This window comes from Salvelinus fontinalis, chromosome 1 (genome assembly GCF_029448725.1).
Source record: "Salvelinus fontinalis isolate EN_2023a chromosome 1, ASM2944872v1, whole genome shotgun sequence".
Lineage (NCBI taxonomy): Eukaryota > Metazoa > Chordata > Actinopteri > Salmoniformes > Salmonidae > Salvelinus > Salvelinus fontinalis.
In genome coordinates, this window is record NC_074665.1 from 61,190,938 (window position 1) to 61,206,476 (window position 15,539).

Below are 15,539 nucleotides of genomic sequence, written 5' to 3' on the forward strand. Positions count from 1 at the left end.
AAGAGTAACCAATGGTTCCATGGGACTAGTTGTAAGACACTGGTACTTTGGCTAAGTTCAAACTCTAGCGCCTCATAATACCACATAATACTATGGCTGCCTAATAACCTCTCCTCCAGGTGTGAACATTGGAGGGGCAGGCTCCTACATCTACGACACTCCTCAACCCGCCTTTGACAGCCCCTCAGAAGGATCTCCCACCACACCATGGACCACCGTGCAGGTCACCCGGAACCAACCCAAAGGTAAGGGACGGTAGCCTGATCCCAGATCTGTTTGCGCTGTTTTGATATCTCCTATGGTCATTGTCACGCCAAACAATACCATAGGCAGACCACACAAACGGATCTGGGGCAAGCCTACAGCGACAGGGGGAATAATAGTATTATTAAGGGAGTTTAGAGTTAACATATTGTCTTGATGAAAAACAAAATCCTTCCTTAGCTCTCGCCACCTCACACACACATACATACACTACATGGCCAAAACGATGTGGACAGCTATTAGTGTATTTGGCTATATCAGCCAAACCCATTGCTGACAGGTGTGTAAAATCGAGCCAACAGCCATGCAATCTCCATAGACAAACATTGGCAGTAGAATGGCTCGTACAGAAGAGCTCAGTGACTTTCAACGTGGCATTGTCATAGGATGCCACCTTTCCAACAAGTCAGTTTGTCAAATTTCTGCCCTGCTAGAGCTGCCCCGGTCAACTGTAAGTGCTGTTACTGAGAAGTTATCAGGTTTCCGGTAAGACGCAAATGCAGTCTGTGTTGAAGAAGTTACAATGTTTATTACAGCAACAGGGGCAGGCAAACAACAGATCAAGGCAGGCAGTGGTCGATCATCCAGAGTGGTGGGGTAATGGTACAGGACGACAGGCAGGGTCAGGGGCAGGCGGAGTGGTCAGGCAGACGGGCTCAGAGTCGGGACAGGCAAGGATCAAAACCAGGAGGGCGAGAAAAAGAGCGACTGGGGAAAAGCAGGAGCTGAGACAAAACGCTGGTTGATTTGATAAACAAGACAAACTGGCAACAGACAAACAGAGAACACAGGTATAAATACACAGGGGATAATGGGGAAGATGATCGACACCTGGAGTGGGGTGGATACAATCACAAGGACAGGTGAAACAGATCTGGGCGTGACAGAAGTTGAAATGTCTAGGAGCAACAATGGCTCAGCTGCGAAGTGGTAGGCCACACAAGCTCACAGAACAGGACCGCTGAGTGCTGAAGCGCGTAGCAAGCAACACTCACTACTGAGTTCCAAACTGCCTCTGGAAGCAATGTCAGCACAAGATCTGTTCATTGGGACCTTCATGAAATGGATTTCCATGGCCGATCAGCCGCAGACAAGCCTAAGATCACCATGCACAATGCCAAGCGTCGGCTAGAGTGGTGTAAAGCCTGCCGCCATTGGACTCTGGAGCAGTGGAAACGCGTTCTCTGGAGTGATGAATCACACTTCACCACCTGGTAGTCCGACGGACGAATATGGGTTTGGCGGACGCCAGGAGAACGCTACCTGCCCCAATGCATAGTGCCAACTGTAAAGTTTGGTGGAGGAGGAATAATGGTCTGGGGCTGTTTTTCATGGTTCGGGCTAGACCCCTTAGTTCCAGTGAAGGGAAATCTTAACGCTACAGCATACAATGACATTCTAGACGATTCTGTGCTTCCAACTTTGTGGCAACAGTTTTGGGAAAGCCCTTTCCTGTTTCGGTATGACAATCCCAAGTGCACAAAGCGAGGTCCATTCAGAAATGGTTTGTCGAGATCGGTGTGGAAGAACTTGACTGGCCTGCACAGAGCCCTGAGCTCAACCCCATTGAACACCTTAGGGATGAATTGAAAAGCCAACTGCGAGCCAGGCCTAATCGCACAACATCAGTGCCCCGACCTCGCTAATGCTTTTGCGGCTGAATGGAAGTCCCCGCAGCAATGTTCCAACATCTAGTGGAAACCCTTCCCATAAGAGTGGATGCTATTATAGCAGCAAAGGGGGACCAACTCCATATTAATGCTCATGATTTTGGAATGAGATGTTTGACGAGCAGTTGACCACATACTTTTGGCTATGTAGTGTATAGACACATACACACACAGGAACAAGTCCTTTTTATCAGGGCTGCTCAGATTAACTGGCCTTACCAAGTGCTCCAAGTATGACCTATAAGGGTTAAATATAGTAACATAAAGAAAGAGGGTTACACAGACACAAACACACACACAGACACACCTGTAATGATCCTATCTCTGTTCATCACTGGGGAGGAATGAGGAATTTTCATATAGTGACACTTCACATTTGACAAGGGACTTAGTGTTCTATCGAACATCGACACATTACTTTGAGTTATATAAAAGGCTGACATGTATCTGATCTTTTAAGATACATATAACCCCCTAAAACATGACCATCGATGAACTTTCAAGTAATTTGCAGTACAACATTCACTGAGTGTACAAAACATGCTCTTTTCATAACATAGACTGACCAGGTAAATCCAGGTGAAAGCTATGATTCCTTATTGATACCACTTCAATCAGTGTCGATGAAAGCGAGGAGACAGGTTAAAGAAGGATTTTTAAGCCTTGAGACAACTGAGACATGGATTGTGTATGTGTGCCATTCAGAGGGTCAATGGGCAAGACAAAATATTTAAGTGCCTTTGAACAGGGTATGGTAGTAGGTGCCAGGGGCACAGCTTTGAGTGTGTCTGGAACTGCGACGCTGCTGGGTTTTTCACACTCAACAGTTTCCCGTGCGTATCAAGAATGATCCACCACCCAAAGGACATCCAGCCAACTTGACACAACTGTGAGAAGCATTGGAGTCAACATGGGCCAGAGTCCATGCCCCGACAAATTAAGCCTGTTCTGAGGGCAAATGGGGGTGCAACTCAATATTAAGAAGGGGTTCCTAATGTTTGTATACTCAGTGTATGTCTAACTTTGACAATGGGCTCTATTTTAACCAACCTAACGCAATGGTAAATCTAAGAGCAGGTGGTACAATTATTGGTGCACTTGCTGGCGTTGCCACGAAAGGGCTGGGTTTTGATGAATAAACAAGTTATGGGTGAGTCGAGGCTTGGCCCTTCACTGGCTAATCAGAACGTACTCCATGGCGAAATATGTGGTTGCTTCAAGTTGTGTATTTACAATCTTTTATGTTTTCCTTGGAATCAACTCCAAATCCAATGTTAGTCTGTCATTTAAGATATAGTAATTACTAGCGATTGGATACCACGAAAATTGGGGGGTAAAAATAAAAAATAAATAAAAAACACATTTTCTTACCCTACAAAAATAAATTGAACTGTATTTTAAGACAATTAAATACTCTACTAACAAAAAAGCTGTTAGAATTGTAAGTGTGTGTGTAAGTGTGTAAGTGTGTGTCCCTTAAGGTCCTTGTGTAATTGTAATGTGATATTGTACCCCCTAGCTCAATTGTCCATTGTATATAATCTATATATACTTGTGTTCCCTCATGTACTCTCTGTATTGATTTGTTGTTAATGAAATCTTAAAAGGGCACATGTTTTGTGACTGAGCATGCATTTTAGGTTTGAGTCTCTTTTCAAAAGTTGCTAAAAGTTCCAAATACATTTTTAAAAATAGCTAAATTTGTTGCTAGGTGCTGTTTGAAAAAGAAGTTGTCAGGGTAGTCTAAAAAGTTGCTACATCTAGTAACAAAATTGCTAAATTGGCATCACTGCCGTATTCACCGACGTTCTCATCTCTCGTTTCATGATGGGCATGACCATGCAGCCTACATCATGGAGGGGGGTAGGCTATGCTTGGTTGTTAATCAAATAAAATGAAATGGGCAAGACATTAGTTTTTCATGTTTCTAAATAGGAAGTATACTGGCACCAAAAGCACATTACTCTACTCTTGTTCCATGCACATATGAGCAGTGTGTATCACAGCTGGATAGGCTGCGTTTCCGCTGTCAAAATTCAAGCCATTACCAACTGCGTTACCTCTAAAACCAGCTGTTGGTTGGTCTTAAATATCCCTACTGCCTGTTTTTAAGGACATGCCTAAAATACCCCCGCCCATCTGAGCGCAAGTGAGCTGATATAAAACAGGTAAATTGCCGAACCTGGTTTTAGCGCTAGAAAATGCTACTACGACAGTTTTTACATGACGAAATTGCAAAACGAACGAGCGTTTGACACTAGCGCCGCCTTAAACCAGCCAAAAATAGAGCCCTACGTCTTTAAACAACTATCTCTGATTACAAGATTCAAGATTGACCCATGTTAGAACTTTCAACAGATGTTTTTAACAAACAATTTGTTGGGTTTAACATTTCCTTTAGAGATTAAAATGATTTTGAAGGAATGGGTGGGGTAGTTGCTGATCGCTCGATGTTAAATTTATAATGATATATAATCTGTTGAATTTTGCCTTTTGCAAAACGTTGTAAACCCAGACTTTCTGTTATGTATCATGTCATTGTTTAATCTGAAAACGGAGTTTATGTGTTTGGTTAACCTGAATAGATCAATTGTATATTTTGAATAATTAAGTCAAGTAGGAGATTACATTTATTTTATCAGCTGGACTTGGTCACTGGTATGTTGAGTTTGTGTCTTTTGCACTGGTTTGTCCTTATGTTTGCTGTCTGGTAATTTGCAGAAAATCAAATATGTGAGTTTATGTAGGGTTAATTTATGAGTTTAATTGAGGCTGACTTATTTGTTTCTGTCGGGTGAATAACCTCTAGCTATTGTTGTTTTGCCAGTACCTCCCCCTCAGACCAGGATGTTTGCTGGAGAGACCTCACTATGTCCTGGCTGTGAAAAAGTGGTCTATTTTGGTAAGTTTTGGTCAGACTGTTCATGATTGATTTATGATATAAACATAGATCACTCAAATATGCATTATGTGCCTTCTTATATTTATTTTTCTATGTTGTACTGATAGTTCAAGGGGTCACTTAGCAGACTCTTATATTTTCAAAGTGAAGTACAGTGAGTGCATACATTTTTGGTATGTGATCACTGTGGGAATTGAACCCAAGACATCAGTGTGGCAATCACCACATTTTTATCAACTGATCCACACAGTACCTTGTCCACTTTTGATTAATTATCCTGACATGCCAGTTGAATGAGGTAATCATAGTGAAATGTTTGTCTGTCTCTGCAGCAGAGAAGGTGATGTCCCTGGGTAGGAACTGGCACCGACCCTGCCTGCGCTGTGAGAGGTGTAAGAAGACACTGACCTCTGGTGGACATGCTGAGGTATTACATCCACATTATTACTGTCTACTACAGTTACTGATGACCCGAAGCGAGGGCTGCTTTTAAGATCAACATCAGTGTTTCTGTGTCAAAATTCACAAGTAAGGTTGATTTTATTGATTTTATTATTAAAGTGTCTTGCATTTTCAGGATGCCTAGCCCACATGGATTTATAAGACAATCTGAAGATGCATTGATGTTGGTCAATTAAATCATACATAGAAGTGATTTAACTCGTCTGGTAGGCTTGTGTCACTGCGCAGCTCGCAGCTGTGCTTCCCTTTGTAGTCTGTAATAGTTTGCAAGCCCTGCCACATAAGATGAGCGTCGGAGCCAGTGTACAGTAGTATGATTCAATCTTAGCCCTGTATTGACGCTTTGCCTGTTTGATGGTTCGTCGCAGGGCATAGCAGGATTTCTTGTAAGCTTCCGGGTTAGAGTCCCGGATCTTGAAAGAGGCAGCTCTACCCTTTAGCTCAGTGTAAATGTTGCTTGTAATCCATGGCTTCTGGTTGGGGTATGTACGTACAGTCACTGTGGGGACGACGTCCTCGATGCACTTATTGATAAAGCCAGTGACTGATGTGGTGTACTCCTCAATGCCATCAGAAGAATCCCGGAACATATTCCAGTCTGTGATAGCAAAACAGTCCTGTAGTTTAGCATCTGCTTCATCTGACCACTTTTTTATAGACCAAGTTACTGGTGCTTCCTGCTTTAATTTTAGCTTTTAAGCAGGAATCAGGAGGATAGAGTTGTGGTCGGATTTACCAAATTGAGGGAGAGGGAGAGCTTTGTACGCGTCTCTGTGTGTGGAGTACAGGTGATCAAGAATTGTTTTTCCTCTGGCTGCACACACTAACATTTTGATAGAAATTTGGTAGAACTGATTTAAGTTTCCCTGCATTAACGTCTCCGGCCACTAGGAGCGCCGCTTCTGGGTGAGTGGTTTCCTGTTTGCTTATTTCCTTATACAGCTGACTGAGTGCGGTCTTAGTGCCAGCATCTGTCTGTGGTGGTAAATAAACAGCCACGAAAAGTATAGCTGAAAACTCTCTAGGCAAGTAGTGTGGCCTGCAATTTATCACAATATACTCTACTTTAGGTGAGCAAAATCTAGAGACTTCCTTAGATTTCGTGCACCATCTGTTGTTTACAAATATGCACAGACCCCCCCCCCCCTCATCTTACCGGAGTGTGCTGTTCTATCTTGCCGGTGCAGCGTATATATCCCGCTAGCTGAATATTCATGTCGTCATTCAGCCACGATTCCGGGAAACATAGGATATTACAGTTTTTAATGTTCCGTTGGTAGGATATTCGTGATCATACCTTGTCTAATTTATTGTCCAATGATTGCACGTTTTGTCTAATTCGAGGAGAGTGATCGCTGTCCTTATATCCAGAAGCTCCTTTTTGCCGTAAGATACCGTTGCAGAAACATTATGTACTAAATACGTTTTTTTTTAATTAATTGAAGAAAAAAAATGTTTCCCTTGTTACAGCATGAAGGGATACCTTATTGCCACGTCCCTTGCTACGGCATCCTGTATGGACCAAAAGGAGTGAACATCGGCAAGGTGGGCTGTTACATCTATGAGAAGGAAGACATGGAGCAAACTGAAATACCCAGCCAGTCTTAACCACACACTAAAAGTGAGATGAATGGGGTTTCTGTTTGATTAGGGTCATTTCAGTGACTGAATTGAGTGTCTGAAATTACTGAATTGAGTGACTGAAATGATTCACTGACTGAATTGACAGGTATTGCAATGGAACCGACCACACGCTTGCTGATAAACATGAGGTATTTTTTAGTGTATTTTTACATATTGTTTGTATAACATAATAATGTTTCAGAATATTTAAATCACTTTTGCAACCTGCTAAGCACAGATTTATAAAATACGTATTTAACAACAGTTTCATATCCAATATTAAAGATTGATTGTATATATTTGCCAATGGTTATGGTGAGGATGAATGCATAAAGAGTTATGATACATTATCAAAAATAATATTTTGTTCCTCATTCATATGAAACAGAAAGGAGTCTTTACTAAATTAGATAATGCAGTATTGCAATTGAGTGGAAAATTTGAATTTGTATAGGAGGAATAAAATGAATTATGCTTCTCTTGTGTCTTGTTTTATTAAATCAGTGCTAGGTTTGAATGTTGTTTTGATGTGGAACAAACACACCACTTACTATACAATGAGGTTACTTGAAACGGTGTTTGAAAAAAATGTTGTTGGTGCAGCATATAAAAAATATTTACAGAAAGAATATCTTAGTATCAATTTTCCCCCTCATCGTTGGCCTTTGATTTTAGAGGGATTTCTGTTGTTTCCACAACTTGGGATCCAGCCAAACTTTTCCTAGAATTGTACATAAAAAGAATAAACACATAGTCATTGATAAAACACTATGATATTCATAATCATCGATAACCATATTTGCAAAGAATTTACAGATTGTACCCTGGCAAAATGCTCGCTTGAGAAATTGTGGTTTGCTAGGTTTAGGCTAGCATTTTAGAATTATAGCAACTAGGCAATGGTGGAGCGATTTCTGCATATTTAGCCTTTAATAGATGCATTGTGATCTGTCTAGTGCGCTGCTCTTTAACGCACTTTGGATTGAATTCCAACCTAAGTGTCTATATCACAGAGGCTATATCATACCCTGTCTGCCCGTCCTCAATGTCCTGAATGGTCTCTGGTAGACAGCGGTCACGTGTCTCAGGCAGCATCCTGGCCACCAGGCTAGCCAGCAGGGCTATGGAGCAGAGGAGGACCTGCGGAAGGTCCCTCCACACCTCGTCAAGCAGCAGGATGAGAGGGGCCAGAGACACTCCCAGGCGACCCATGGACGAGTTGTAGCCCATGCCGTTCTGCCTGAGAGACAGAGAGAGAAATATACAGAACACACATTTTGACTTGTCTTTAGTCACACTTTAAATCTGAGACATAGGTGTGATTTACCTGACCACAGTAGGGAACAGCTCAGAACTGTATAACACGACAGTTGTGAAGGATGCTGCCGAGCAACCCTTCCCCAGCACCGCCACCACCGTCCTTAAAACAGACATGTCTGAAGTGGAGGAGAGGAACGACATGACCTTTTTCCTTTAAGTCAAAGTTTCCCACCATATTTAAATATTTAGGATGAGTTCATAAATAACTGAAAAAGACTGGAACACACCCCAGCAGAACTCGATGATAACTTTTGTAGAGTTGTAATAACTCCTTTAGAGATGTGATAACTTGTGTAGAGATGTGATAACTCCTTTAGAGATGTGGTAACTTGTGTAGAGTTGTAATAACTTCTTTAGAGATGTGATAACTCGTGTAGAGATGTGATAACTCGTGTAGAGACGTGATACTGCCAGGGTCTGTTGTAACCCAGCTCTAACACACCTGATTCATCTAAGCATGGTCTTCAATTTAGAAAACTATAGTTGAATCAGGTAGTATGTCAGTGCTGCACTAGAGGAAGGGCAGTATTTGTTGACACCTCCAATACATTATAAGATGTCTCCTGGACTTGAATTGCCCGCCTCCCTGATCCCCCACAAAAAAAGCACTCACCTCTGGGTATGAAAATATTAACAGCAAGACAGATTCCAGCTCCTAGCAGAGATCCTACTTCTGTGTTTCTCCTGCCCACCTTATCCAGAAGGTAGTACACTGATAGTTTGGCTGGGAGCTCTATGGCACCATACACAAACTGGGTTAGATATATGTTGAGCCCAAATCCAGTGATGTTGAAGCTAATGCCATAATATGTTGAAGCCACACCATACCTTTGGGATGAGAAATCAGGTTGGCATTGTTGGTGTTGTTAAGCAGTGTAGAGCTATGTAATGTGTTTTGACACAGTTTGAGGTGAGCTAAAAGTCTAATTTAAAGTTGAATTTACATTTCAGGATATTCTCTTATGTGGATATTAGATCAAAACAGTCAAATGAAATCTTACCCAACTTGATAGCATCAATACATTCCTACATTATTGTGTGTAGCCAGACATGATGAACATGCGTTTACTAAAGCAACTTGTATCAGATATCATGAGACCGGGGATATTCACCATACTATGCCTGTGAGTAGAGCCAGTCTCCTCATCTTTGGGGTCCTGACCAAGTCCAGGTAGGAGTAGGTTCTGTCTTTTCTCTCTGTCACAATGATACTGGACAGAGTCTGGTGGCGAGAAGAACAGAGGCGGATCAGTTACTGAATCCCAAATCAACCACTAGACTTTGTCTCCTCGACGCTCCCGTAGATATAAAAGATTGGATATATATAAGCAATATGGAAAAAATCCCACCCAGGCTTTAAGAGGGAAAGTAAACAGGTCCTAGATCTATTTGTGTTGTCTTGCCAACTCTGACCATAGGAGTTAGCAAGACAGTCCCTGTGCACAAGAAGGCCAAAGTAACCTGTCTAAATGACTATCGCTCCATAGCACTCACATCTGTAGCCATGAAATGCTTTAAAAGGCTGGTCATGGCTCACATCAACACAATCATCCCAGACACCCTGGACCCACTCCAATTAGCATAACGCCCAAACAGATCCACATATGACACAATCTCTATTGCACTACACACTGCCCTTTCCCACCTGGACAAAAGGAACACCTACGTTAGAATTCTGTTCATTGACTACAGCTCAGCCTTCAACACCATAGTGCCCTCAAAGCTCATCACTAAGCTAAGGACCCTGGGACTTACCACCTCCCTCTGCAACTGGATCCTCGACTTCCTGACGGGCTGTCCCCTGGTGGTGAGGGTAGGCAACAACACATCCACCACGCTGACCCTCAACACAGGGCCCACTGACACTTGCACTGGCTCTATGCACAATCACTGGACTCTACCCACTCATACACGGACACTCCAACACACACACACACACTACATACGCTCACACACACAAAACACATAAACATATCCATATTGACTCCACACACACATACACTTTCACACTCTTTTATACTCTTCACATGCTGCTGCTACTCTGTTTATTATCTATCTTGATTGCCTAGTCATTTTTACCCCTACCTACATGTAAATGTTACCTCAACTACCTCGTACCCCAAGCACATTGACTCGGTATCTTTGTATATACTGTAGCCTTGTTATTCTTTTATTGTGTTACTATTTTGTGTTACTATTTCCTTTTTATTTGGTAATTTCCGTTAAGTAAGCATTTCACTGTATAATCTACACCTGGTGCACTCAGCTCATGTGGCAAATACAATTTGATTAGATTTGTACACAAACAGATCGGGAACCAGGCTATAAGGAAGAGTGAAGGAATTTAAATAACCATATTGCTTAAACTTATGCTATCCTGGTAATTGCTTACCTCTGGTGTAAGTTTGGATGCAAACTCCTGCTTCTGGTTCATCTGGGCACATTGTTGCAAATAAAAGTTTGCTTTCTCAAACTTCCCATTGGCTATGAGCCACCTGGCTGACTCAGGAATCCACCTATTGGAGGAGGTAAAGATGTTATTCACAATAACACAGCAACTGTTAACTGTTAACTGTCCATTAATTTGTTGGTTAGTCCCTCCCTCCCTCCCTCTGACCTCCATGTGAGTATGGCCAGGGCGAGAGGTGAGGTGACCACTATAGTCAGCTGTCTCCAGTCGTTCACACAATAGGCTATGGCTGGAATCATGGTGTTACCAAACGTCCAGGACAGGCTGTCAATCACTCCCACTAATTTTCTGTGCTCAATGTCCACCCACTCCACGCCTGAGGACGACACAAAGCAACACCAGATGAGTCAAGGATAGTCTCTGGGACACCACGTGGGTTGTCTGTATTCATCTAGTGGTGTGTGTGTGTGTGTGTGTGTGTGTGTGTGTGTGTGTGTGTGTGTGTGTGTGTGTGTGTGTGTGTGTGTGTGTGTGTGTGTGTGTGTGTGTGTGTGTGTGTGTGTGTGTGTGTGTGTGTGTGTGTGTGTGCACGTGCGTGCATGCGTGCGTGTGTACTTGGTTGTGTGCATGTGTGTGTGTATAATCACTGAGTACTGATGAGACGATGACGATGCCAGTGATGCCGAACCCAGTGAAGAACCTGAGCACAGCAAACATGATGAAGGAGGTGGAGAAAGCACTGGCAACACCAAACAGCATGCCAGAGATATAGGACACCAGGAGCATGATCTTCCTACCAAACCTAGAGAAAAAAGACAACATGTGAAGATAAAGTGAACAGAAAAATATCTAATTACATTATGTAGCTTTCTCCGAGCTAGAATGGCCCATAGGGCAGGGGCCTATTTCCTGTCTCTGTAGTGTGAGGCAACTCCCCTCTTTCAATTAGAAATATAATAAGATAAGCTTATGTAAAGCGAATACAAATACAAATGTCCCCTTAATTTGATCGATTTAAAAATATTAAAGACCAAATGTAGCTGTTTTTATATCAATGTCAAATTGTCAGTCTCCCTTGGATCAAAGTAGAGGAAAGATAAATGTTAATGTGAGAAATATTCATGTGTTGAAAAAGCTCTGACAGACAAACTTACCCCACCAGACATGCCACCAGAGGTCTCTACACAGCCCCAAATCCAGAATGAATTCAAGGAACTCCCTTCCATCTCAAATTACTCAAGCAAACACCAAAATGTACTTTAATAAATAAATAAAAAGCTCACAGCACAAAGTCTCTGCCCTTATTTTTCTTTTTTTAGGGGGTAGATCAGCTTTAATATTGCAGATAGATTGTAGCTTCCCTCAATGTAATTGTCTTCATTTCCGATCCCCCTATTTTACCTAAATAACTCATAGGCATATGTGTACTGATGTATGTATGCGTGTAACTGATAGATGTTACTGAATGTAAATGTACTATATGAAAATTAAAATGTAATATATGAATGTATTAGGATGTAGGCATAGAGTAATGGGTCTCTCTGTTTCTCTCAGTGTTGTGTTAGTAGGACCTTTCTAGGTTCTATTGTTATTATTTTAAATGTGTATAGTTCAGTCCTTGAGCTGTTCCTGTCTATTAATGTTCTGTAATATGTCATGTTTTATGTTTCGTGTGGACCCCAGGAAGAGTAGCTGCTGGTTCAGCAGTCGCTAATGGAGACATAGCCGAGAGAAGATGTTTGAGTGTGGGGTGCTGCAATTCTTTTTGCATACGGCTGTATTGGTCTGATAATACAGGAGTAGTAAAGGCCCAATACAATACTTTTGTGAGAGAAAAAGATGTCTCCCGAGCTGCAGAGGGCTAAATGCGGAAGACACATTTCAGTTGAAGGCATTCAGTTGTACAACTGACTAGGTATCCCCCTTTCCCTTTCCCATATCGGTCTGCTAACGTCTATGCCGGCAGATTGAAGAGGGTGGCATTTTAGTGAGCTAAACTGACCAGGGCACACCTCCAACAACACATAAAACCTCACATAATTCTGCACCCCAAAAATGACAATTTCTCTCAACAGTGGCATATATATTACAGATGCCTGTAATAAGTAGTGCTCACTTTGTCAAGGGCATGGGCGTAAAATATTTTGCTTGTCCATTCCCAGCGTGCCTCTCCAGGGTGCTGTTGGAGAGACGCATCGCTGCCACGCTCCACCAACATTCCGTCAAAATAATCTAACATAAATCATTTAGCAGATATAGGATATGGTAGAAAGAATATGTGGCTTTTTCTGTAGCTTACAGGCTGGAGATAAAATGTATAAGTAATGGGACAGACACCTTTTACATCATGCAGGTTTCTCTGATCAAATAGCCTAACCTAAATGGCACCTAAACATATAATAAAATGTGCTGACATGTTAACAAACCACATATACTAAAGACAGGAGAGGCCAAAGTAAAATGGACAATATGGAATGGATAATCAGGCTACTCAAAACTGCTGTCCAGAAGTTTCACCCCTTGGGCTAAATTGTCATGATCATTGGTTTCAAGTTTGTATCCATAGCGAAAAATAAAATACTTATGCATTTCCCGCTGTGTAAACACATTGCAAATAGGCTCAGGATAACTCCTGATAAAGTTGGGTAGCTGATATTCATAGCTTAAACAGCCAAATTGATTAGTGTGGAAATGTAATATTGATTAGTCACAGGAATCAGGACCAATAAAGCCAATGGAAAAGCTTGTTTTAGAAACAGTGGGACTAAGACATGGATGAGCATTTATAAAATTACATTGCAGGCAGACACTGTAGGATAACCCCAGTAAACACAGACCGACGCCAATGTCTTTTGGCAGTCTTTTTTTGGTCCTGTCTGGACCAGCAATCTTTTTTTTGGTGCAGTCTAGACCGGTCTTGATTTCCACACCCACAGACGTTGGTTTTTGGTCCAGTCTAGACCAGCCTTGATTTTGCTCAACTATAGACGCCTATGTTTGGTTCGGATTTGAAACATATTGTCTTTTCACCTTTCATTCAGAACCTAAATTGAACCTAACTTCAACGTCTGGAAAATACAGATTTTAGACATCTTTTCAACATCATTTTGCTTACTCTGAGTATTCTAGTTTTGCAGGGGGCAATACAGTATGTTTGTCTCACCTAGGGCGACAGAATTGCCAGGACCAGCCCTGAATACAGGCGTAGTAAAGGCCCAGTGCACTACTTTTGTAAAATAAAAGTTTCCTGCAGCTGAAGACAGAAGAGTTGTAAAGGCCAATTATTTATTTTTTTACAAATAATAAATAAATATTCCCATTTTTCAGAGGGTGCTGCAGCATCTCTACTTCATGGTTTTAGGTCATCTTGGAAATCCAGAACAAAAATTTCAAATAATTGCATCAGATGCTCGATTAAGATCTGGGGAACGACATGTTAGAAAATATACTAGAAGTCGTTGCGATATTAGTCGTTGCATCCGCACATTCTGTTGACAGACACTACCATACCAGTTATGTTACGTGCGTCTGTACACAATTTTTTTTTTAAGGTGAATAATTTATACATTTATAAATTATTGTTAACTTACCTGTCACTTAGACTACCAAAGGTCATTGCTCCGAACATCACTCCCATGAAGAAGATGGTGGCCATCGCCTTATTTTGCCCTTTCTGGTCACACACCAAGTCCCACTGATGTAAGAGGTAGAAATAAGAATAAACAGACAACTCATTCAAGGTACCGTATAAATGAGAACAGCCTCTCTATTTCCCTTTTGTGAAATTATTTAATTGAGTAGCTAGCACTGCAACAATATTCAAGGATGCATTCATTGAGATTTGTACTGACAAATAATACTTAATTTCTATGCAACCATGTGTAGTGGTCGAAGAATGACATTCAACGAGTACAACCTGGCCTTTCATTCAATGACATATTCATTGCCTACATCATTACCTTTCGACTTGTATAGTATAGTGACAAAGAGACAGAAAAGCTTACCTCTGTAGCCAGAGTGGATTTGAAGGTGCTGTTGTCATATACCCATCCATTCTGACAGGGGACTGTAGCTAGGTCACTGTCATTGGAGTTGGACAGGAGGTGGAACTGGGGTTCTGGGAACATCTTGCAGGAGCTTGGAGTCCCATCTTCCTGTACTGGAATACTGACAGTCAGTCTCTGCTCCTGGGTCAGATTCCCAAAGACACCCTCATCATCCAGAGTGCTGATGTCACAGCGGTGAGAGGGCACAGCAGCTATGAAGTTACCCAGCATAAAGTGACAAGGCAGGGTGAATCGAGCAATGAAGCTGATGATAAAGATCATAATCTGGAACCGTCCAAATCCATTGATATCCGAGAGTAGGTGTTCAAACTTCATTTTCCACTTGGTCCAGACAGACTTCTTGTAATACTGAAAGCACAGCAATCACACTCATTCACATTTGTACTTTGGATCCAAGAAAATATATCATAATCTTTTACCAAGTCTAAAGGTTGTCTGTCTGTTGGTCCAACTGTCTCATTGTTAGTTAAACTTTGCGAAATAGATTAATCTTTAACTGTGCAAAAATAAATAAATAAACCACTTCTGCTTGTAAAGAAACGCTTCATATACATTAATTGGTGATGCATTTACAGCAAGTAGTTAATTAGTAGTTAAATAATTTTTCACCATTTCAAAGTTTCAGGAATTCAATAATATGTGAACAGTTCAAAAAGAGAATGAAACAGGATGTCTGTGCTCTTCAAACTTCATTGCTCATTGTTAAGCCAAACGTACCAAACATACCATGGCAATGAGTGACAAGTACAACAACATGATGGCACCAACAGACTGGGACTCAGGCTTGTTCCCACCCAAGTTTTTAGACAAAAGGGAAATGA

General features: G+C 41.6%; 2 protein-coding genes across 3 annotated transcripts in view; one reads left to right on the top strand and one right to left on the bottom strand.

Moving 5' to 3' along the window:
- LOC129859165 (cysteine-rich protein 2-like) overlaps positions 1-7,399 on the top strand; it is a 24,317-nt gene extending 16,918 nt beyond the window's left edge. Inside the window, exons 4-7 of the mRNA XM_055928594.1 lie at positions 120-245; positions 4,762-4,836; positions 5,169-5,263; positions 6,769-7,399. Coding sequence (XP_055784569.1) covers positions 120-245; positions 4,762-4,836; positions 5,169-5,263; positions 6,769-6,906 — 434 coding nt within the window. The 3' untranslated portion in view covers positions 6,907-7,399. The remainder of the gene's footprint in view (positions 1-119; positions 246-4,761; positions 4,837-5,168; positions 5,264-6,768) is intronic.
- On the bottom strand, positions 7,374-15,125 carry LOC129859137 (solute carrier family 22 member 7-like). 2 transcript variants are annotated; one of them, XM_055928531.1, is made up of 10 exons: positions 14,656-15,125; positions 14,242-14,345; positions 11,299-11,453; positions 10,859-11,027; positions 10,634-10,757; positions 9,354-9,463; positions 8,855-9,069; positions 8,249-8,357; positions 7,949-8,161; positions 7,374-7,642 (listed from the first exon to the last, which is right to left on the bottom strand). In XM_055928531.1, exons 1-10 carry the CDS (start codon positions 15,031-15,033, stop codon positions 7,561-7,563), a joined length of 1,659 nt encoding a protein of 552 aa, XP_055784506.1. In that variant the 5' UTR covers positions 15,034-15,125; the 3' UTR covers positions 7,374-7,560. The 2 variants fall into 2 exon arrangements, with proteins under 2 accessions (XP_055784506.1, XP_055784515.1); XM_055928540.1 differs by lacking the exons at positions 7,374-7,642; positions 8,249-8,357 and having other exon boundaries at positions 7,957-8,161.
- Between the last annotated feature and the right edge of the window lie 414 nt (positions 15,126-15,539).

Coding starts and splice junctions, on each gene's coding strand:
- LOC129859137 (XM_055928531.1), bottom strand. CDS start 15,033: ATGAAGTTTGAACACCTACTCTCGGATATCAATGGATTTGGACGGTTC. Junction 14,346..14,655: donor AATCCACTCTGGCTACAGAG/GTAAGCTTTTCT, acceptor CTCTTACATCAG/TGGGACTTGGTGTGTGACCA. Junction 9,070..9,353: donor CTACTCACAGGCATAGTATG/GTGAATATCCCC, acceptor CTCATCCCAAAG/GTATGGTGTGGCTTCAACAT.